This window comes from Arachis stenosperma, chromosome 5 (assembly GCF_014773155.1).
Source record: "Arachis stenosperma cultivar V10309 chromosome 5, arast.V10309.gnm1.PFL2, whole genome shotgun sequence".
Classification (NCBI taxonomy): Eukaryota; Viridiplantae; Streptophyta; class Magnoliopsida; order Fabales; family Fabaceae; genus Arachis; species Arachis stenosperma.
This window is the reverse complement of record NC_080381.1, coordinates 10,592,988-10,615,086: the sequence shown is the minus strand read 5'-3', so window position 1 is coordinate 10,615,086 and position 22,099 is coordinate 10,592,988. Positions and strand designations below refer to the sequence as shown.

Below are 22,099 nucleotides of genomic sequence, written 5' to 3'. Positions count from 1 at the left end.
TGTAATCTAGCGACTACTGTTAAGAGAAAGATAAGCAAAAGAAACTTGCAACATGATAATCAACGTCAATAAAAATTGCAACAAATAATGTACTACAAATTTAAAAGTCAGCAACCATGTTTGAATGTGGTTCTCCACATATCAACTAGTCATTCATTAATTATGATTAAGCAAAGTTAATTTCAGGCACTTGACTAATAAGTAATTACATACAAAGAAACCTACACTAGCCAGTACAACAAGGGCTCACTTTTGAATATTAACTGATGCTCTGGTCAAAACGAGTTTGCAGAACACAAATATTTACTGAAAACTGAAATTTTAAACAATATTTTGCATCCCTTACCACCTCCTCCCTTCAAATCCCAAGTTAAGGGATTCTGTATGTTTCATACCTGTTAGAGTGTGTGCTGAAGTTTGATAAACGAAGAAACCAAAAATCTATCATATCAGACCCCGTCTATAACTCTAGCCACCATTTGAAGCAAAACAATCGGAATAAAGATTATAAACTTTTGAGAGATCAGCAGAGCTGACAGTCCATTCATGACCACGCAATGCATGCGGAAGTACCACATTTACTTCCTCACAACTCTCTTCAATAGCTGCAGCTTCTCTTCGTCTCCCTTCTTTCCAGAGGCTTTTCACTAGCAATTCTTTTGTGGCAGAATCAGGCATCAGACCTGAATTCCTCATATCTTCAAATAGCCTCCATGCTAGTGCAGCTCTTTTTGACTTGCAGTAACCTTGGATAAGCACCTTATAGAGATAAGCATCTGGCTCCACACCACTCTGCCTAACCATTGCAAAGAGTCTCTGCACTGTTTTTATATCCCCAAGGTTCGAAAAATAGTGCATTAGTCCTGAAAAGGTTTGCATATCAGGGCAAATATCATTCAAGATCATCTGATCGAGTATATCCAGGGCATCGGAATTCCTTCCACATTTGGTTAATGTTCTTAAGAGAGAAGAATACAAAAGCATCAGATTAGATTTTGATATGGGCCCACAAAGTATTCGAACATCATTGAAAACCTTTAGAGCAGCATCAGCATTTTTTGAAATCCCATAAAAGTCGATGATTAGCCTGATGGTGCTGAATGGCAGTCTCATTTCCTCCATTCTGATTTTGGAGATGAGCCTATCAACCAATTCAGTACGACCATGGCGTGCTAGAAGGGTCATAATTCTTTGTACTGTGTATATATCATGCGTGAAACCTGGTTGACAAGCAACCCAACAGAAGAAATTCCATGCGGTTTCTGGTGACTTGAAACTTCTAAGTATCTTGCAGACCAACCTGGTTGTCCACACAAAGTTTGCACCCTCAAGTGCCGATACCTCATCAGGACTCCAATTCTGTAAGGCACTAGCCAAAGCATGTGGATCCATCCATGGTTTTAACTGAACCTCATCAGTATGATCACATTGACTAGCATGGCTTACATTTTCATCTTCATCCTCTTCCTCATCATCAACACATCTTTCTACAGAATATATCACATTCTTTATTCTTTCATCTTGCAGAGTTTCCCTGAACAATAAGACACTCTCTTTGAGAAATCCTTCCTCCTGCATCTTCTGAAGCAACAAACACATTGCTCGACTTGGCAGTATTCCATCAATTTGCATTTCATCAAGCAAGGTTTTCACTTCATCAAACCGTTTGCAGGCAATGAAACAGTCAATCAGAACAGTGTACTGTTTCAAAGTGCGTTTGATCCTCATTGAAGGCAGCATTTTAAAAACCTCCAATGCTTCCAATACTTTTCCAGATTTTACAAGGTGCTCAATTACTATACTATAGCTTCTGCAATTAGGAAGCAATCCTTCATCAATCATCCTATAGAATGATCTTACAACTTCATAGTCCTTCCCCATTTGCGCAGAAAGAGCCATGACAATGTTATAAGACTCAGTGCAGACACGGTTGTTGGCAAGCCTATACTCATCCCAAACAGCAAGAACAGAATCAAGGTCCCCAGCAGCAGCATGCCAGTTCATGAGATTCATGAAGCTGATCTTAACATTGCCGAACTGTTTGGCACGAATAGCATCAATGAGGGAGTTGAGCTCAGAGGTTCGACCAGACCTGGCAAGAACAGTAGCAAGAGCATGAAGGGTGTGTTGGGTATGCGAAAAACGGGGACTTTCCTGAAGGGCATTGAGAAAAGAGATAGCAGAGTCGGCGGAAGGAGCAGAACGCAGGGCCTGAGTGATAACGAAGGAATCAAGAAGACGATCGTTCAGGAGAGTGGAGAGTGAGTTGGGGTTGTTCGAGCGCAGAGAGAGTCGAATGGAGTCAATGAGCTTGGCACGGTAGAGGTAGTGAGAGACTCTGTTGGGAAAGGGATTGCGGGCATAGGAACGAACTTGTTGCAATTGCAGGGTTAACCTGTTGGCGAGGTTAACCTTGCAGAAGAACAAGATCCTGAACCGCATGGTCATTAACTGGGTGAGGCAAAGAATCAAACACCTGGTGTGCGCGCATCTGGAACAAGACACTGACTGTGTTTTTTTTTTTTTTTTGTGTGGACTTGGAACAAGACACTGGGTGTGTCTCTGTGATAGAATTGGATTAATTCAGAACCATTTTACTTTTTTTCTTTATTTTGTTAGGCTTGAGTTTACTAGCGGGCCACATCAAAGTCCAACAAATAAAGAGGTTCAATAATAATCAAGTTGGGTTACTCTAATCTTTGATATGCCTGGTTGGGAGATACCGCAAAAAACAAGAAAAAAAGTTCAATAATAAATATTCGAGTATATTCAACAAAAAATATTTTATTGAATATTTTAAAAAATATTGAGTATACTATAAGAATAATTCTAAAACTTTATTGAAAACCAGAACTATCGATTTAGAATCTCCGAAGACTGATGGTTTATGACTTTATTCTAAATATTTTATTTCTTGACCGCGGATATAAACTTGGTTCTTATTTATTACATAACAAGAGAAGGAATCAAGCACAAGTCATTTTTCCTTTCCATTGCTAATCCAAAGTGTTCAGTCATGTCCAAATCCTCAGCTTTGATGGCACCAGGGAGTTCCCAGTTGAAGTGATAGAGTAAGAGAGCCAAAGGGAACATAATGGTGGCTAAACCAAATGCTATGCCAGGGCATATTCTCCTTCCAGCACCAAATGGTAAATACTCAAAGCTATTCCCTCTGAAACCAATAGAACAATTGCCATCAAACCTCTCTGGGATAAACTTCTCTGCATCATGCCAATACTCTGGGTCTCTTCCCATGGCCCACGCGTTCACCATTACTCTTGTCCCCACACCTATTTCATACCCTCCAATCGTGTTTCTCTCTGTGCATTCTCTAGGGATCAACAATGGTGTAGGTGGATGTAACCTCAGTGTTTCTTTCATCACTGACTTTAAGTAACTTAGTTTATCCACATCACTTTCATGGATTCTTTGCTTTCCTCTAAATGCTTCTCTTACCTCCGCTTGTGACTTCGCCATCACTCTTGGATTCCTAACCATTTCAGACATAGCCCACTCTAACGTTGATGCTGAAGTATCAGTTCCAGCAGCAAATATGTCCTGAACAATAAACAAACCATTTTTATGTACCTAATTAGATCTTTAACACAGAATCGAAAGGAAAAAAGTATTAAGATCTAATTGTAAATTTGACGAAATTACTGTGTAATTAAACCTTTACTAACTAACCATAATCACAGCTTTGATAGTGTTGGTTGTTATGTGAAACTGGTGAGTAGTACTGCTATTTTTGTGGAGTCTCAAAAGAACATCAACAAGATCTTCCTCCTCCTTTGGATTATCACCACCACCGTTCACTTGCTTGTGCTGATGCTCCGTAATTATGTTGTCAAAGATCTTCTCAAGCTTCTTCTTCATCCTCCCCAGTTTGAACTTCATCCCAGTCACATAATACAGAGGCTTGACGGAAGGAAACAAATCACACAAATAAAACCCACTCCCCATTTCTATCGCCTTCCTTATCAGACTTATAAACTCGTCAATCTCATTCTTGTCTTCGGGTATCTTTCCAAATGCAGATCTGTAAACAGAAGCACTTATCAACGAAAAAATCATGGTTTTGAGATTCACTGCTGAACCTGAGGACTCCCGAATCGATTCGATGAATTTCGCTGACTCTTCTTCTCTGACACGAGAGAGAGACCGAACCCTTTCAACACTTAGAAGCTCCAACGTACATATCTTTCTCAGTTGTCTCCACATTTCACCGCACGGAGCGAAAGCAATATCTGAAGAACCAAAGCTGAAACTCTCAGCAGCAAGAATACGTGGGCGCTTCAGAAAACACGAGTCATGGGTTTTGAGTATCTCCATGGCAAGCTCCGGGGAGGATATAACCACCGTAGGGTTTTCACCGAGCTTGAGGTGCATGATGGGTCCATATTTTTTGGCTAGTTCTCTGAAAGAACGGTGTGGAAGTGAACCTGCTGCTGCAAGCTGGTGAAGGTTCCCAATGATGGGTAACTTTCTTGGGCCAGGTGGCAGTTTCTGAGTGAGGTTATAATTAAGAACATGCATGATGAGCATTAACAGTAAGAATATAATGATAATAAGCACTAATAAGAAGTAGGATTCAGATTCCATGTTACTTTAGATAGTTGGATCTCATGTGTTCGTTTCTATATAGATGAAGGGTCTTATTTATGGAATGAATCCTGAACATAACCAGATAATTCAACTGCTGTGTTGAAGTTAAGATTATTATTAATAATTTTTTAATTTTTTAATTTTTTTTAATTGAAAACATTAATATGTGTTGCAGATGACATGTTAATTGATGCAATATGCAATGATTTCTCGTAAGTTTGTTTCCTAACAATGCTAGGAACTAAAGGTTATTAGCAAAAATCAGCTAAATATTTGTGGATGAATCCAAAATTTCTACGAGTTAATTTATATGGATATTTTTTCTGCTAAGTATTAGAATGTTTCTTTTTCATATTAAATGAATATTTTTTTTATATATTTTTCGAATTTTTTTGAATTGCAAATGTAAATGTCTCTATTTTTTAAAAATTTTATATTTTTTTTAAATTTTATAGATATTTAATTATTTTTGCTAAAATATAATTAAATATTTTTTTTGTTAAGTATTAAGATATTTTTTTCATATTTTTTTTATATTTTTATAATTGTTCAAGGACTCCTTTTAGTTAAGATCAAGTGTATAGTTTATCAAAATGACACTTAATATCCTAAAACAATTGTGTACACTTTGAGATCACAAGCTATAGCTTTACAAGTACACTTTGGAAAGGCTTTGTACTTGAACTTTTTGGGTGGTTTGTGCTAGTAGGTAGAAGTAACACCAAGGAGAGGTTGACTAAACTCGGAGTTAACATTCAGAGTGATAGCAATTGTGTGCTGTGTATCAAGGCAATCGAATCGGCTGAGCATCTATTTTTTCAGTGTGAGGTAACTTGGCAGGTGTGGTGTAATTGGGTGCGGTTGTTCGGCGGGAGTGGATCATTCCTGGAACCATTAAAGAGATGTTTGAGAATTGGCGTGGCATACACAATAGACAACAAGGACAGAAGGTGTGGATGACAGCATTCTTTGCAGTGAAATGGAACATATGGTTGGAACGTAATGCACGGATCTTCAATAATACCAAGACAAGCATTGAGGTAATTCAAACAAGGACGATGTTGAGCTTCACAGAGTGGTGTGGGGGGGGATCCGGTGTGAGGCTATTGGCAGTCCTGGATTGCCAGGAGAGTGGTGTGCTTTGGGTGTTGCTATGTATGTCTATACTCTTTTCTATGTATGCTCCACTTTAATGTGTTGAGCTTCTTTTATTTAAAAAAAAAATTGTGTACAAGATAGAATCTCTTCATACAATGTGATAAAAACCCAAAAAAGAGTAGGGGTGTGCATGGGCCGGGTGAAACCGGGTTTGATGTGACCCAGATTCGACCCGAAATATATACCGGGCCTATTTGTTAGACCCGAACCCGATCCTAGACCCGATGAAACCTATACACTTTCGGGCCACGATTATACCGGGTAAAAATCGGGTGAAAACCGAGCCATTAACATTATATTACCTTGATACCTTCTTGTAAGTTAGCATGTAAAAATATCCAAATTTCCAAGACTCCAACTATTATTTGACATGGTAAAATTCACTTAGAAAAATATAATAAGAACCAACTTTTTTCTAAAATTAAAGCATAACCATAATCAATACTAATATTACCTAATAACACCAAATATTTAAATCAATACAAATAACACAAGATTATGCATTAGTCTAAAGTCTTATGCATTTTAAATATAAAACATTAACTTATAGTCTTATATATAATGACTAGTAATACAAAATATTAAGGTTTACAATACTTACATTTCACATGATAATAGCCATCATCCATCACTAATAACACAAAATATTAATTGTGTATGATGACCGGGCCACCGGGCCGATTTCAGGTGACCCGAGTTATGGCCCGGACCCGACCCGATATAATGACCGGGTCTATTTTTGAGACTCATACCCGACCCTAGACCCGATAAAATCACACCAAATTAGCTTCAAAAGTGTTCGGAACCGGACCGAGTCGGGCCATGCACACCCCTAAAAAAGAGCATGTCTAAACATAAAAGGGGCGCATTCCATAGAAGGAACTAGATTATAGTAAAAAAACTTCCAGAAGAATATAAAGAACCAAAAAAAACATGAATACAACCTCCCACATCACTACTACGGTGAAAAAAAATTTTTATAAACTTTAATTAGGTTTAATTAATTAATTTTAAATTTTTAAATTTTAAATTTAAAAAATTTAAAATTAATTAATTATTAATATAAATTAATATAATTTTATTTAGTTTTTGTCTCATAACTCTTGATTTCATAACTCTTGATTTCTTATACTTTTTCTTGTTTCATTTTTCATTAAGAACCATTATTAAATCTATATGACTATATCAGACGGTATACTTTTCAAACGGATTTGACTATAAATTTTTCTCGTATTGCTAAGTTTAGCAGTGGAGTCTTTTTTCTTCCTTTTCCATTTATACCATAAGGATATATTAGGATTTTGGAGAAGAAAAATAGGTGAAAATTCAAAAGGTTATATTTACAATAGCTACTAGTAGATGGCTATGGGGGCTATAGCTATATATTGACTAGCCAAGAAGAAAGTAACACGTATAGGAATAACGATTTAATTATAAAGTTTGATTTGTAGTAAATTAAGTTTAAAGCTTAAAGCAATGATAATAATTTTATATTTTTCATCTTAAAGATATATCATGTAGTTTTTAATTTGAATAATATTAAATCAATTTATAATAAGAGTACAACAAAAATTTGTTCATCGCCTTCTTTTGGTTAGGAGAGAGACTATAATTTATGAGAGCCATTTACATAAAAACGTTTAAAATATTTTTTTTAAATATTTTTTAATAATTAAAATTTAATCTATATAATCTATCCAATTGTATTATTTTTGTTAAAATTAGACTAAACAAACCTATTTGACTGAAAAATTAATAAATCAAATTTTAAACTGATCTAAATTAATATTCATTTTTATAATAAATGACTATAATATTCTTATTATAAAAAATGACTAAAATACTCTTATTATATTTATTAATTTTAAAAATCTTAAATTCTATATATGACGGCATAAAGAGAAGAGAAGAGTTAGGATTTAGAATTTTTAAAATATATATATATATAGACATATTTTAAGTCATTTTTTATAATAAGGATATTATAATCATTTTTATAAAAAAATATTAATTTAGATTAATTCAAGATTTTGTTTATCAATTTTTCGGTCAAATCGATTTATTTGGTCTAATTTTAAATAAAATAACATAATTTAATCAATTATATAAATTAAATTTTAATTATTAAAAAAATGTCTTTAAAAAAAGCCGTTTTAAATGTTTTTATGTGAGTGACTCCCATAATTTGTTCTTATGGTTTTGGTGAAGACAAGTGTAGATAAAGAAATTGTTCAAGAATTAATTAGTTGAGCAAGAAAAACAAGATTAATTAACTGTTAGCTTAGAGAGGTTATGTTTCTGTTTTAGGAAAGGTTAGTCAGTTGAGTTCAGCCAATATATATATAATGTGCTAAGGGTGTGAACTTAGATTAGATAGAATTCTGATATGAATACTTTGTGCATCACCTCCTTTGAGTAATGCAAGCTTCTGTTTTTCATTCAATCACAAAACTCCGACTGCTAATTTTTCGATCTTGTTCGAGCTCTCTGTGTTTCTTGAAGCTCAAGTCACTGTCTCAAAATCTCTTCAATGCCAAACTCTCTTCCCTGACCGTGGAGGCTTTATAAAACTTCTTCGGGCCCGGAGGTAGTCTAGCTTTGTAATGTACATTTTCATTCAAACATAACCATGAGAAGAGTAACAACTTGCTAGTACTAGCTTGTCGTTGGGTACAACTAACTACAGCCTCTCTTATATTCCATTACAAAGAAGCCAAAACAAATAAAATTTAATTATTTGACCATATAGTCCATAAAACATAAATATTAATCATTATTATTATTATTAATAAATCTTTATTCTCTTTCGTATATAAAATTTTTCAATTAATAAATTTAACAAGTTTTGTTAAACACTAAGTCCTTATTATTATTATTGGACTAAAATATCATGATGTAAATGAGACTAAATTTTTAAAGTGATCTTTTAAATTTATAACTTTTATTGATTTAGTCTTTTAAATTCAAAATTTACTATACTAGTCTTCAAGATCGAGTTTGGGCACTATATTAATCATATTTTTGCCTTGATTAAGTACCAAAATAAAACGTCGTTATTTACTCCTCTATCTAACGTAGCAAGTCAGAGCTGACTTAGTATTCTATTCGTTAACTCAAAGCCAAAAAGAATTCGGAGACTAATATGATATATGAAGCTTAGATTTCGAAGACCAATATAGTCAATTTTAAATTTAAAAGACTAAAATAATAAAAGCTATCATTATTATGAGGATTTAGCCTACAAATGGTGGTACTGGACAAAGAGAAAACTAGTTGAGAATATGATGATGAAATTATGGATCATAAAGAGTGGGAATGACGCATAATTTCTTAGTGCAGTTTACATTTTCTCTGCATAATTTCCGTTGAAGAGTATTGTTCATACAAGACTCTTCACAGATACATATTAGCTGAGTTCTTATTATTATAATTATACATTTAACTAGAATACCATGGTATTAAATTATGAATGTTGGTAACTGGAACAAAAAACAAGATGAGAATATGACGATGAAGTTATGGTTGATAAGGAGTGGCAATGACGCACAAGGGATGTTTTCTTGCAATTGCCAAGCCAGGGACTTCAGTCATGTCGAGATCCTCAGGCTTCATTCCATCGGGGAGTTGCCAATTGAAATGGTAAAGTAAGAGAGCCAAAGGAAGTGTAATGCTGGCCACACCAAAATTCATACCAGGACAGATTCTTCTTCCTCCCCCAAATGGTAAATACTCAAAGTTATTCCCTTTGTAATCCAATGAACTATCTTCAAATCTCTCAGGTATGAAACTCTCAGCATCATGCCAATATTGGGGATCTCTTCCAATTGCCCACACGTTCACCATCACTCTCGTCTTCACTGGTATATCATACCCTTGGATGTTGGTTGCTTCGGTGCATTCTCTAGGGATCAACAATGGAGTTGGACAGTGTAACCTTAGTGTCTCCTTCACCACTAGCTTCAAGTAACTTAGTTCTTCAATATCACTTTCTTGAATTGTTTTCTTTCCTTTAAGTGCTTCCCTTAATTCGGCTTGTAACTTTGCCATCACTCTTGGGTTCTTCATCATTTCTGACATGCCCCATTCTAATGTTGCTCCTGAGGTATCCATTCCAGCAGCAAATATGTCCTGTAAACAGTTGATTTTCTTTTCTTTAGTTTTTTAGTTTTGAAAAATAAAAAACACCAAAAATTACTAAAAAATGAAAGAAAGAAAGAAGCAATTAGTAAAATACTCCAGCTGAGAAAGGTGGGAGTAGATTTTCTCAATTTTTTTCTCAATTAGTTAGTAGTAGAGAGAGAAAAATTGAGAGAATTCATTTTCAAAAAAATTTATTGTATTATACACATGAAAGACGGTGTCTTATTCACTACAAGCCAAAAAAAATTAGATGATAATTTTTTTTATTTTATATAAATTTTTGTTATATATTTGAATTATTATTAATTAATTTTTTATTTTTATATTAAAAAAGTTGACATTATAATAATTTTTTTATAAATTTTCCGTACTTCAATTTCTTTCTATAAATTGTATAGAGATTTCAGTTTAGCATCTTTTAAAATTTTTATTTAGTTTTTTTTACAAAATTAATTCTTATCCATGTTCTAATTCTGCCGTTAGTTATATATCGCATCGGTGTTGTGTATGTCTTTCTATATATATATATATATATATTAATATTAAAACTAATTAATAAAAAATAAATAGATAAAAGTTTTTCTTTTATATTATAAAATATAAAATACTACAAATATTGTTTTTCTATTTTTTTTGTTTCTTACAGTATTCTCCAACCTAATAGGTCAAGGATTAATCTGTCGCTGAGTTCCATGTTTATCACTGACCAATGAGTTGCTGTATGCATAAGGTGGGATTCAAACCCCGACACTTACTTAAACGGACGAATGAGCTAATTACTCGATCAACCCAAATTGGTTACAAATATTGTTTTTCTAATGGAATACGTAACCAAAATTAAAAAAAACATGTTGTCTTAACAATAGTTTTCTGATAATTAAATAGGGATACTAGGAGAATCTAAACTCTAAAGTATAAGAGAAGCCGAACCTTTTCTTTTTTGTCAAGACTGAAGAATCTCTATTGTTATAGAACATATTAGATAACCCATATTTTTTTTTTATTGTTTTTATTTATTTTTATTTTTTATTTAAGTTAGTAATCATTCATTTTTTTTTTGACACTAAAAATGTTGACTCTTAAAAAACTTCATTGTAATACTTATACCATACATACACGAAACAAAACAAGTCAACAACTGCTTATAGCAGGTGGCGTCATGCATTAGAAAGGCTTGGCCCCAAGTCAAGTTATCCAAAATGTATGGTATGTTTGAGTTTCAGTTGAAAACGTCAGAATTAGTGCAATTAGTCAATTACATGTTGGGTTGATAACTCCAAAATCATTATTATAATATTATTCTTGTTTTAATAATTTTAATATATGTTTTTAAAGCACATATTAATTAAACCATTTTAAATAACTCTTGGTGTAAATTAATAGAGATTCTATATATTTGTTATGAAGTACAATTTTTTATTCTATATTTTTGAAATAATATATTTATCTATTTTTTATTATTATATATTTCCTCTTTTATAATTATTTTACAAATTAACATGAATAAAAAATAATTGTTTCTCCATGGTGTTTATAAAAATGATCACTAAAGCAATTAGACAACTTTTTCTAAAAAATAATACACAAATAATTTGTTTCTAGTAGCAGGAGCTGAAGTATTCATTAATCTAGAATCAGCTCATCCAAATAGTATAAATAATTTTGAATAGTCATTTCTATGTATAAATACTTACTCGAGATAATTATATTCATCAGCATGTGAAATAAAATGAAAAAAAAATATACGATGAAGAACACTTTTTGTTTTTTATGTTGGAGTAGTAATAGTATTTTTTTTTTTAAATATGGATTGATGAGATATTATTATCAAATATAGAATCGTTTAATTAGATAAGTAAAAATTAGATCATCTGATTTATGAGAAATATAAAAATTGAACTGTTCAATATGTAAAAAGTACAAAAATCAAATCGTTTAATTTGTAAAAAATACAAAAATTAAACCAAAAAATTTCTATTAAAAAATAAAAAATTTAAAATATAAAAATTAAATTCTCCAATATATATACCTTTTAAATTTTTAAAAAGCACAAAAATTATAATATTAAAATATATATCACTATTTTTAGTTTCTTTAAAAAAAACCAGACATTAATATACTAACCCCAATGACCGCTTTGATATGTGTGATTGTTAGGTTGGTTTGGAGGCTCCCGCTTTGCTGGACTCTCAATAGAACGTCAACAAGGTCTTCCTCCTCAACATCGCTCTTACCTTCTCTTTGCTTCTTTTGATGTTCCTTTATGATGTCCTCCATGATCTTATCATGTCTCTTGTGCAGACTCTCCACCTTTGACTTCAATCCACTCAAATAAAACAGAGGTTTGATTGAAGGAAACAAATCCCCCAAATGAAACCCTCCCAAGATTTGCATTGCTTCCTTGGTCAGACGGATAAACCCAGCGTGGTCCGTGTTCGAGTTACCAAAAGCAGCCCTGTAGACAGTTACACTTATCAAGTGGAAAATCATGTCAGACAGATTGATCCGTGAACCCGCAGATTCACGGATCTTCTGGATGGTTCTTTCCATCTCTGCTTCTCTTACGAAAGCCAGAGACTGAACCTTTTTCTTACTCAAAAGTTCCAGAGTACATATCTTGCGCATATCTCTCCAGTAATCGCTGGATGGAGAGAATACAATATCTGCAGGGCCATATACTAGAGTTGGAACAGCAGCAAGAAGAGGCCTCTTTTGAAAAGAGCCATCATAGGTTTTGAGTACCTCCTTCGCTAGCTTAGCGGAAGATATAACTACTGTGGAGTTTTCACCCAGTTTGAGGTGCATGAAAGGTCCATATTTTTTTGCCAGTTCTCTAAGGGAACGGTGTGGTAATGGTCCTGCTAATGCAACCTGATGGATGTTACCAATGATTGGTAGTTTCCATGGACCGGGGGGAAGGTTAATGGAGCTTGGTTTGAAGAAATATTTTGCAAAAAAATGCAAGACTGTGAAGACAAAAATTGCAATAACCAATAAGTAGGCTTGAGGTTCCATGTTATACTAATTAACTAATCGATCTATGAAGATGTGTGCTTGTAATGATTTTTGCTTAGATTCAGGTCCTATTTATACAACTTTATGAAATGTAAAAACTTAATTATTTAGGAAGATAAACTACAAACTATCATGTATATGCTTTCAACTTTCAACATTCAACATAAAAGGTAAAATTTGTCTCCGAGGTGACGAGTTTATAAAATTCGTGCGAATGGAGTGATGTCATATATATGCTTATATTTTTCTAATTGCTCATAGTTGGACTTGTAAATCCCGGATGCTTGAAATTAATATCGTACACTTAAATTCTTCTTGAAATTTTAGTTACATTAATTGTATCTTTAAAATTGATAAAAGTAATTCTTGTTGACGCATTCTTTTATTAGAGTTAACGTAACTTAATGACATGAACTTTGAGTAACATGTATTATCTTAGCTTATAATTTGGTTACATGTGATATAATGATGATAACAGGTCATTTAGTCACTTAAATAATGATTTCAAAAACGTCTTTCTTTTAAAATTATTTTTTTAAAAATTAAAATTTAACACATATAATCAATTAAATTATATTATTTTTATTAAAATTAGATTGGATAAATTAGTTTAGCAAAAAAATTAATAAATTAAATTTTAAACTGGTATAAATTAATATTTTTTATAAAAAATTACTACAATATTCCTATTATAAACACAACTAAAATATTTCTATTATATATATATATTAATTTTGAAAACCATAGAGAAGAAAAGAGTAAGAATTTAGAATTCTCAAAATTAATATATATAATAAGAATATTTTAGTAATTTTATATAATAGAGGTATTATAGTCATTTTTTATAAAAAAATAATATTAATTTAGACGAATTTAAAATTTGATTCACTATTTTTCGGTTAAATTAATTTGTCTGAACTAATTTTGATAAAAATAACATAATTTAAATGATTATATGTGTTAAATTTTAATTATTAAAAAATATCTTTAAAAAAAGACGTTTTTTGCGTCTTTATAAAAGCATCCCCTTAATCAAATATTACATGCTAATTAAGACAATTATCCCACTTATTAGAATTATATAATTTTTTATTAAAATATATTTATATATTATAAAATTTATTTGTATTAAATTATTATAAAAAAATTGTATAATTAAAATTAAAATTTTTAAAAATATTTTATAAAAGTGTTTATATTTAAATAATATATATTAAAATTAATATATTTAAAGAGATTGAAAATATTAAATTTATCAAAAGAAAAAAAATAATGAAAGAATTAATTTAGTACAAGATATTCGATTTTAAAAACTAAAACGAGAGTTGTTATAGAAATTAGAAATTATGCACCATATTAAATGAGAGTTATATTTGACTAATAAATACTACAGAAACTATATCATTCATAAAGGTAAGACTTGTTATAAAATATAAGATATATGTTAATGAGTTATAATTTAAATGATATAATTTTTTTATCTTTACTCAAAAATTTTGTGTTAAGAATTTTATTCTTAACTTAAAAAATAAATAAATAAATAAATTACAGACATATCATTTATTATAGAAAAAGTATAAGGAGTCAATGAAATATTTGTACAATGTGTATAATGAAGATTTATAGAATATTAGAGATATAACTATTAATGTTATTTTTTTCCATTAGTTGAAACTTTTGGGATGGGTGATATCATGACATAGTATTAGAGCGCTAGATTCGAAAGGTGAGTTCGTTTCTTGGTGAACCTCAAAATCAGTTTAATCTTTTGGGAAGATGTTTATTATTTCTAGTACTCGGATGGTTATTCTAGATAATATGAGAGATGTTTATTTTATAACTCAATAATTTATTATACATATTGTACAAATAATCTATTATCTCTCTAATGGAATCTTTTATCATATACTCTTATTACTGACTATCATACGGTGTTGTTTCTTTTGAAAGTAGAATTGTAGTTGTGATGCATTTATTATAACTTGTAACACTACTTTTATTGGTTTTTGTCTTAAAAATTTGCCTAAATTTCAATTGTATTGGGAATTTGGAATAAAGAAAGCCATAGTATATATGCTAATAAATTTGTATTTACTAGAATTTATCAGTTTCGCTAGAATGGAAAAAAATAATTAATTAATCAGACAACGAAAAATTTGTGCATTTAAAAATTAGAAAATTACTCAAATTTAAATAAATTATAATTTAAATTTATATTGATTAATTAGTAATTTATTTTTATTATTTTCTCAAATGTATGTATCCATATATTATTTTATGAATTTAGCTAAATAAAGAATATCCTAAGTTATTATTTAAAAGAGATAAAATAAGAATTTTGACTCTTTAAATAGTTGTATGAGAGCAATTAATGTGTGACTTTTTTTGGTCAAAGATATTTTTCACTTTCACAAACTAAAAATTAATTTGTAAACGGATAACTCTATTTAAAAATGTATTATTAGCTAATGAATTATTGTATATATAAGATGAAATTTGAATTGTAACATTTGTTTGTTTAAACAGATAAATGAATAAATTGATCAACCAATCTAATTTTTTTTCTTTTGTTTTTTTATGGTATTTTCAAATCTGACAGACTAAAAAATAATTAAAATTATGAACTGAAATTCTATTTAAAGATTATTATTAAAAAATAAATTATTTCACGTACAAAGCCTGATTCAAACCCTGACCTTTGATAATGCGTGGTAATTTGATTCAAATGAATCGCACGTTTGTCTCAGGAAGTAACGCCAGCAATTAGATTATTCTCAAGATTATTCGCTTAGTTCTTTGACATCTATCTCATTGCTGTGGTCATGAGGTTCTAGGCTTCTAGTAAATAAGCTGGGGTTCTTGCAATGCAATTGTGGATCAAAGCTAGTACCAGATTTTTCGAACTCGTGGCAAATTCAAACACTTGCAAGTTGCAACACAAAAGGCCAATTTTCCAGCTAAATACAAAAGAGAAATTAAAGTAAACTTTAAACTTTAAACTTTAAATTCTTGTTTATGTCATATATATGGAATGGACTGAATCAACATTTATTAATCAATTATGAAATGTTGAATATCTCAACATACACATGAAAATAGTTTCACTCTATGCAGGCTTAATCTAACCCATGGCAGACTCTAGCTATAGGGGACTTTTCAATAGAATAATGAAGAAACTTCTATAATACTTATTTTTGTTTTTCTTGTATATTATTATATATTGACTTGTCTGATTAACCAAAAAAGAAACAAAAATGCATGTGTCTAGGAATGATGAGTTTTTGTTTGAGATTTGTGTAAATTTTTATATAATTTTTTTAATTTATCTTATGCTAATAATTTTTTTTTAAAATTTAAGAATTAAATTCTAGACTTTTAAATTAGAGTAAAGAATTAAATTGGTTGCCTACATTTGGACATAATCCTGTTTTGATCCTTAAGGTTTAAAGTATTCTATTTAAATCCAAAAAAATTTCATTTAGCTTCAATGTAGTCTCATTGTGAGGTTAAAGTTAAATAATTAATAGAATGTCCTACATGACGGCAATACAAGAACAATGCCGATAATTTGGAAAACAAAATACAAACTTCAGAGGCACAAAATCAAACGTAGATGCATCGATATATTTATTTATCATTTTTCTTACAATTTAAATGAAATATTTTCTATAGAACTAAGGAGAATGATAAATAAATGTATTGATGCATTTACGGTTGATTTTATACCTCTGGAGCTTGTATTTGTTCTCTAGATTATCGACCTTGTTCTTGTACTGCTGCCATGTAGAAAATTCCATTAATTATTTAATTTTGACCTTACGGTGAGACTACATTGAAGTTAAATAAAACTTTTTAGGATTCAAATAGGACATTTTAAATTTTAAAGACTAAAACAAGATTACGCCCAAATATAAGGAACCAATTTAGTACTTTACCCTTTAAATTATAAATGCCATGATGTTATATCATAAAATATTTTCTTCAAATTAAAAAGTTAAACTGATAAAAAAACAAATAAATAATTATATAGGATTACTAATCAAATCAGTTTCTGAAAGATGGAATATTCTTTAAATTTGTTCCTAAAATTTTTTCAATTAAATTAGTCATTTAAAAATTACGAATTAATTATATTTATCTTTCAATTATATTTTCTAATTTTGAGTTGAATTGAAAATTAAATTGTTTAATTCTAATTTTAAAATTTAAAATTTTAAAGTTTACATCCTAAATTTTCTAAAAGTAAAGGTAAAATATATAATTCTATAATAAAAATAGCTAATATTACCTATTTAAAAATTGCATATATATATATATATATATATGAAAAATTTTAAACTAAAAGCCCATATTCTTTTTTCTAATTTTTAATCTACTGTAACAGTAATCCGAGCGAGGTTTGAAGTGTAACTTAAAAAAAACATTAATGCAATGGATATAGTCATATGTATTAGGTTGCAGGGATGTTGATTGTTGATGTTGCATGTGTGGCCAAAGAAGCACAATAAAGGATAATGTTTGCAATCTTGGTGGCAGAAGGTAACAGGCGCTAAGTATCCGAAGAAAAAGGAAATATATATATATATATATACTAGAGAAGCTTATTAGAGAGTCCAGTAAGGCTAAATAATCGAATTTTTTTATTTTCCTCGATCAAAATTTTTTTAAAAATTATTTTATTTATTTTTAATTTTAAATCTTAAATTATAAATTATTAATTTTAAATTTTAAATAATAAATTTAAATTTTAAAATTAATTAATAATATTAACTAATTAAAAATTAATTATTTATATTTTTTCATTATATTATTACTATCACTATATTATTAAAAATTCAATTAATTCTTCTATCGGTCGTTATTATTTTATTATTAATATTGAAATGAAGTATAAATTATTTTTCTTTCAGAAATAGATCCTCACATTCTTTTTCAATTATTTTCATTACTCAACATAGACATACACCTTTACGTGCATTTCATGACTCAAGAAATTTGCATTTTCATTTTATCATATAGATTAATTTAGACGAGGAGGAATTTGTTAACCACATAAAATAGAATGGCAAAAATATTTACACCTGAGTATTATTTGAGACGGAGAGTTAACAGAAACTCACTAAATTCTTATCGGAGAGATGAAAATTTACCCCCCCCCCCCCCCCCAAATCAACAGGAACGAAAGCAAAGATAAAGATATCCGCTTTATAGAGATTCACAAAATTTCTACCAAGGATGAAATTACATGTCCCCATATATATATATATATATATATATATATATATATATATATATATATATATATATATTATTTTTAATATATATTTTTTTTTAATGTGTATTGTTGGAATAGTGAGAAGAGTAGTGCTGGTTGCAGAGCTATAATAAATGGAGAGAGAATTGAATAATAGATAATTATGATTATGATTATTAGTCAAAATAAAATAAGCTTTGAAATATTGAGGCTAGGTCTTGATTGGTATCTTTAAAGGAGATAAGGCTCATCGAAAAAGACTTATCGATAAGAGAGATAGGTTCAATTGATAAGACTTGTTGAAAGAAGAGAGGTTATTAAAAAGTAAAAAAATCGACAAGTGAAGACAATTAATAATGTTACACTACAACAGAGGCGGCGTTTATGAGCGCTGGGAGTGAGTTCAGCGGCGGTTTTCAGCAACCGCTGGTATAACCGCCGCTAAATAGTTATTTCGCGGCATTTGTTATAAAACCGCCGCTAAATTAACGTTCTACGATTGTCGTCTTGTTTATCAGCGGTTTAGAAACCGCCGTGAATCAAGTGACTTTGTACAAGTTTGGATGTATTTTGCGGCTAAGGTACAACCGCCGCAGTATATGTCTTGTTTGTCTACATGTTTATAGGCGGTTCCGAACCGCCGCAATCCCCCATACAAGTGTCAAACGTTTCTAGTCATTATGGCGGTTTAAAAACCGCCGCTAAGTTATCTAAAAAATAAAAAAAAAACGCAGAATTTGGGTTTTTATTTATAAAATCACATAAAATTATAATTAAATATTATAATAAATTTTGTTCCTTAGATTTGTAATTATTTTATGAGTTATTGTATTGACGGGTAGAATCTAAACTTGTGACAAAACCAAAAAAATATCCGCAAACCAAAATGTATTTATCAAAATATCAACAAAATATCTCTCTTGCTAAGAGTTGCAAAGTCTACTTTAAAAAAAGTATGCATCAATCCAAAATAATTTCAATCCTAAAGTACTATTTTCTACTGTATCATTCCGTTGAACACATCCCTGCAGCAATCTCTGGTGGCAGCTCCTCACCCTGCCGTTGAAAAAGATAAATCAAAGCACTCTGCATTACCTTTATCCTTTTCTTGTCTGATGCTGCTTCATCTTCCATCGCCTTTCTTTTCAACTTCTCGGCTTCCAATTCTGTTTGTAGTTCATTCAGCTTCCTTTGCGTCTCCTCTTCTTGGACTCTGTTTACTGACGGTTGGAAATTTGTACCAAAGAGTTGACTAGGAGTCGGTCCGAAACCCACTCCACGCACTCTACCCGGTTTCTCTCTTCCGAAAACCTGAGCAAGGGAGTCATTTTGGGACAAGACTCTAGAAGACTCATCCAGTTGCTCAATCTCCAGAAGTTTTTTCTACAGACATAAGACAACAATATGGATCCGATTCAAGTACATTCAACTTAATTAAAACTTAAACTGAGTTTATATTTGATGCACACGATAAGCATAAGCATGCATAGGGATATACATCTGAAGTGAGAGCAGAAAATATTTTTGAATGGATTGCATTCCAGTTCTGTCACAAAATCAATTTGAGGAACCACAAGACACCCAATTACGCTATAGTTTTCATCATTCAGAACTCCCTGGATTCCGAGACTTATACTATTCTTCTTCTATTACTAAACTTGGATTCCAACCTTCTACTGTTCTCTCTCTATTACTAAACTTATGCATATTACACATCATCAGAATATGCTCATTTAAGTAAATGTATAAATACATAAATAATTAAATAAAATCCGTTCAAAGAAAAAATTCAATACTAGTATTCTAGTAATTTTGATAAGGACAAATACATGTTCAGAACTTTGAACCAGTAATGAAAACCAGAAGAAAAGCTCAATGTGGAAGAACGAACCAGTGAAAGGGGGAAGCAGCGATGGCTAGGATTCGCGCACGGTGGAGGACGATGTCGCGGTTTCACGCACTACCGATAAGATGCTCAACTTCGCAGCTCTGCTCCCGCTCGTGTTTGGCGCGCTCCCAAAATCAAGTGACGGGTTTCTGCAAAATTGGGGGGAGGGGGTTTCAATTAATGGCAGTAAGGTAAAGGGGGCAATTGAATTAGGGAATTGAAACTCACCTAGCGGCGTTTCTGGGTGTACTCGCAGGTAGGTTGCGCCAGAGGGAGTTTGGGTGCTCTTCGCGCCTCTGCTGCAGCTTTCGTTCGCGCCAAGATTTTGGGTAAAGTCATGAGGGTTGAAGATATATACAACAAATTGGCAGCGGTTCTGACTGCACGGCCGCTATCCAATCACGTTTAGCGGTACCAATCCAGACCGCCGCTGACCTCAGCCGGGATCTCTTCAACTAGCGGCATTTTTGGCCACCGCCGCTGTTTAGCTGCCGCTAGGCTCCGCCCCTGCTGTAGTGTTATTATTTATTAACATAATTCAAAGTGCGAGAACAGTTATCTAAAAATTAATGCGCATGAGAAATACATTAGGATTTAATTGGTTAAAAAGTTTTATAAATAGTTGAAAATTGGAAGGAATAAGGAGTTGAAATTCGTTTTCAAAAAACACTCTCGCACACTTACATCTCTAGCAATTTTCTGAGTATGCAAAGATCTTTTTTTTCTATAAAATTTCTTCCATATCTTTTACATTTTTTTAAAATTTTTGTAATCTATACTCTTTTTCCAAATTTATTTTCACTTGCAAAGTCTTTGTTTTCTTCTTTTAATATTTCTGTATTGTTTAATTTAAAAGTCTTTTGACTTTTGTCGAAAGTATTTATTATTTTGATTTAATTTTAAGTCATTTACTTTATTTTATAATTTTAATTTTAAGTCATTTAAAATTCCGTAACATTTACATTTCAAATTTTTCTCTTTCTTCTTTATTTGTCCAAGTAAAAAAAATCTTTAATGTACTTTTGAAAACTGATATTTATAAGAAGAGTAAGTTTCGTTCCTAAATCACTAGATATCGAACTAATCCAAATTTGCAAAAAATCTGCCTAACACACACATACACACTCTAAGCTTGATACACTAGGGAGTGGATGAGGCATAGAGTAGCTAGAAAGCTGTGCGTAGTAGCTTGAGAGATAATTAACTGAGACAGTTTTTTATAATGGAAAGTTGCTGCTATTCTATTACTTCAGTTATATTATCTACTCTATTATTTATAGTATACCCCCACCAACCCCTCTTCCTGAGGCAAACGTAGAGTTCTAGGAGCATATATTTTGAGTTTGTGTTTGAATTTTTCAAATAAAGCAGTGGATGAAGGCTTTGTCAACATTGGAAATTGAAAGGAATATGAACCACAAATAATTATTGTTTATAAGATCACGAACAAAATGTATGTCCACTTCAAAGTGTTTAGACCTACTATAAAAAACTAAATTTGCTGTGAACAATACTGCACTGAGGTTGTCATAAAATTATTGGTGAAATTTTTGGAGAAACATTCAACTCTAGAAGAAAATTGTATTAGCCAAATAATTGTGTTTGTAGTATACCATCAGTCAAACATCAAAATTCTGCTTCGGTTGAATAACGACTCACATTTTGGTTTTCGCCTAAACCATAGGATAAGATTGCAGCCTAATCAGAATCTGCAAAGGCTAAAATTCTAAAATCGGTGTTTTTGGAGAAATGTACGTGTAAACCATGAGTAATGCATCTTGACAACTATCATAAAACTTTTTAAGCATTCCAATGAGATTGAAGAAGATCTTGCAAAAATTGGACTTAATCAATTTACAGAATAAGTAATTTCTAAATGAGTTAACACAACATATTGTAAACTGCCAATGAATAATCTATACAAGGTTGAATTTTCAAATTTGTTTGTTCTTTGTGAAGTAAGTTTGATGTTGTTGATCATGGGGGTAGAAATAGATTTGCAATTCTGCAATCCAGTTCCAGCTCTAAATAAGAGGTCC

At 31.1% G+C, this 22,099-nt stretch overlaps 3 protein-coding genes across 3 annotated transcripts; all 3 read right to left on the bottom strand.

The window, feature by feature from the left end:
• Nucleotides 1-141: 141 nt before the first annotated feature.
• On the bottom strand, nt 142-2,465 carry LOC130982572 (pentatricopeptide repeat-containing protein At5g66631). Its single transcript, XM_057906608.1, has one exon. The coding sequence runs from the start codon at nt 2,446-2,448 to the stop codon at nt 469-471; it is 1,980 nt and encodes a 659-aa protein (XP_057762591.1). The 5' UTR covers nt 2,449-2,465; the 3' UTR covers nt 142-468.
• A 376-nt stretch (nt 2,466-2,841) lies between these two features.
• LOC130982719 (cytochrome P450 71D8-like) lies at nt 2,842-4,613 on the bottom strand. Its single transcript, XM_057906789.1, has 2 exons — nt 3,688-4,613; nt 2,842-3,558 (listed from the first exon to the last, which is right to left on the bottom strand). Exons 1-2 carry the CDS (start codon nt 4,600-4,602, stop codon nt 2,947-2,949), a joined length of 1,527 nt encoding a protein of 508 aa, XP_057762772.1. The 5' UTR covers nt 4,603-4,613; the 3' UTR covers nt 2,842-2,946.
• Nucleotides 4,614-9,033: 4,420 nt separating this feature from the next.
• Nucleotides 9,034-13,001, bottom strand: LOC130980057 (cytochrome P450 71D8-like). Its single transcript, XM_057903657.1, has 2 exons — nt 12,028-13,001; nt 9,034-9,891 (listed from the first exon to the last, which is right to left on the bottom strand). The coding sequence occupies exons 1-2, from the start codon at nt 12,916-12,918 to the stop codon at nt 9,280-9,282; spliced, it is 1,503 nt and encodes a 500-aa protein (XP_057759640.1). The 5' UTR covers nt 12,919-13,001; the 3' UTR covers nt 9,034-9,279.
• Nucleotides 13,002-22,099: the final 9,098 nt, after the last annotated feature.

Bases quoted from the DNA above. Each gene is read 5' to 3' on its own strand.
- LOC130982572 (XM_057906608.1), bottom strand. From the start codon at position 2,448: ATGACCATGCGGTTCAGGATCTTGTTCTTCTGCAAGGTTAACCTCGCC.
- LOC130980057 (XM_057903657.1), bottom strand. From the start codon at position 12,918: ATGGAACCTCAAGCCTACTTATTGGTTATTGCAATTTTTGTCTTCACA. The intron at 9,892-12,027 runs GTTAGTATATTA...AACTGTTTACAG, and splicing joins ATATCAAAGCGGTCATTGGG to GACATATTTGCTGCTGGAAT.
- LOC130982719 (XM_057906789.1), bottom strand. From the start codon at position 4,602: ATGGAATCTGAATCCTACTTCTTATTAGTGCTTATTATCATTATATTC. The intron at 3,559-3,687 runs GTTAGTTAGTAA...TTTATTGTTCAG, and splicing joins CTATCAAAGCTGTGATTATG to GACATATTTGCTGCTGGAAC.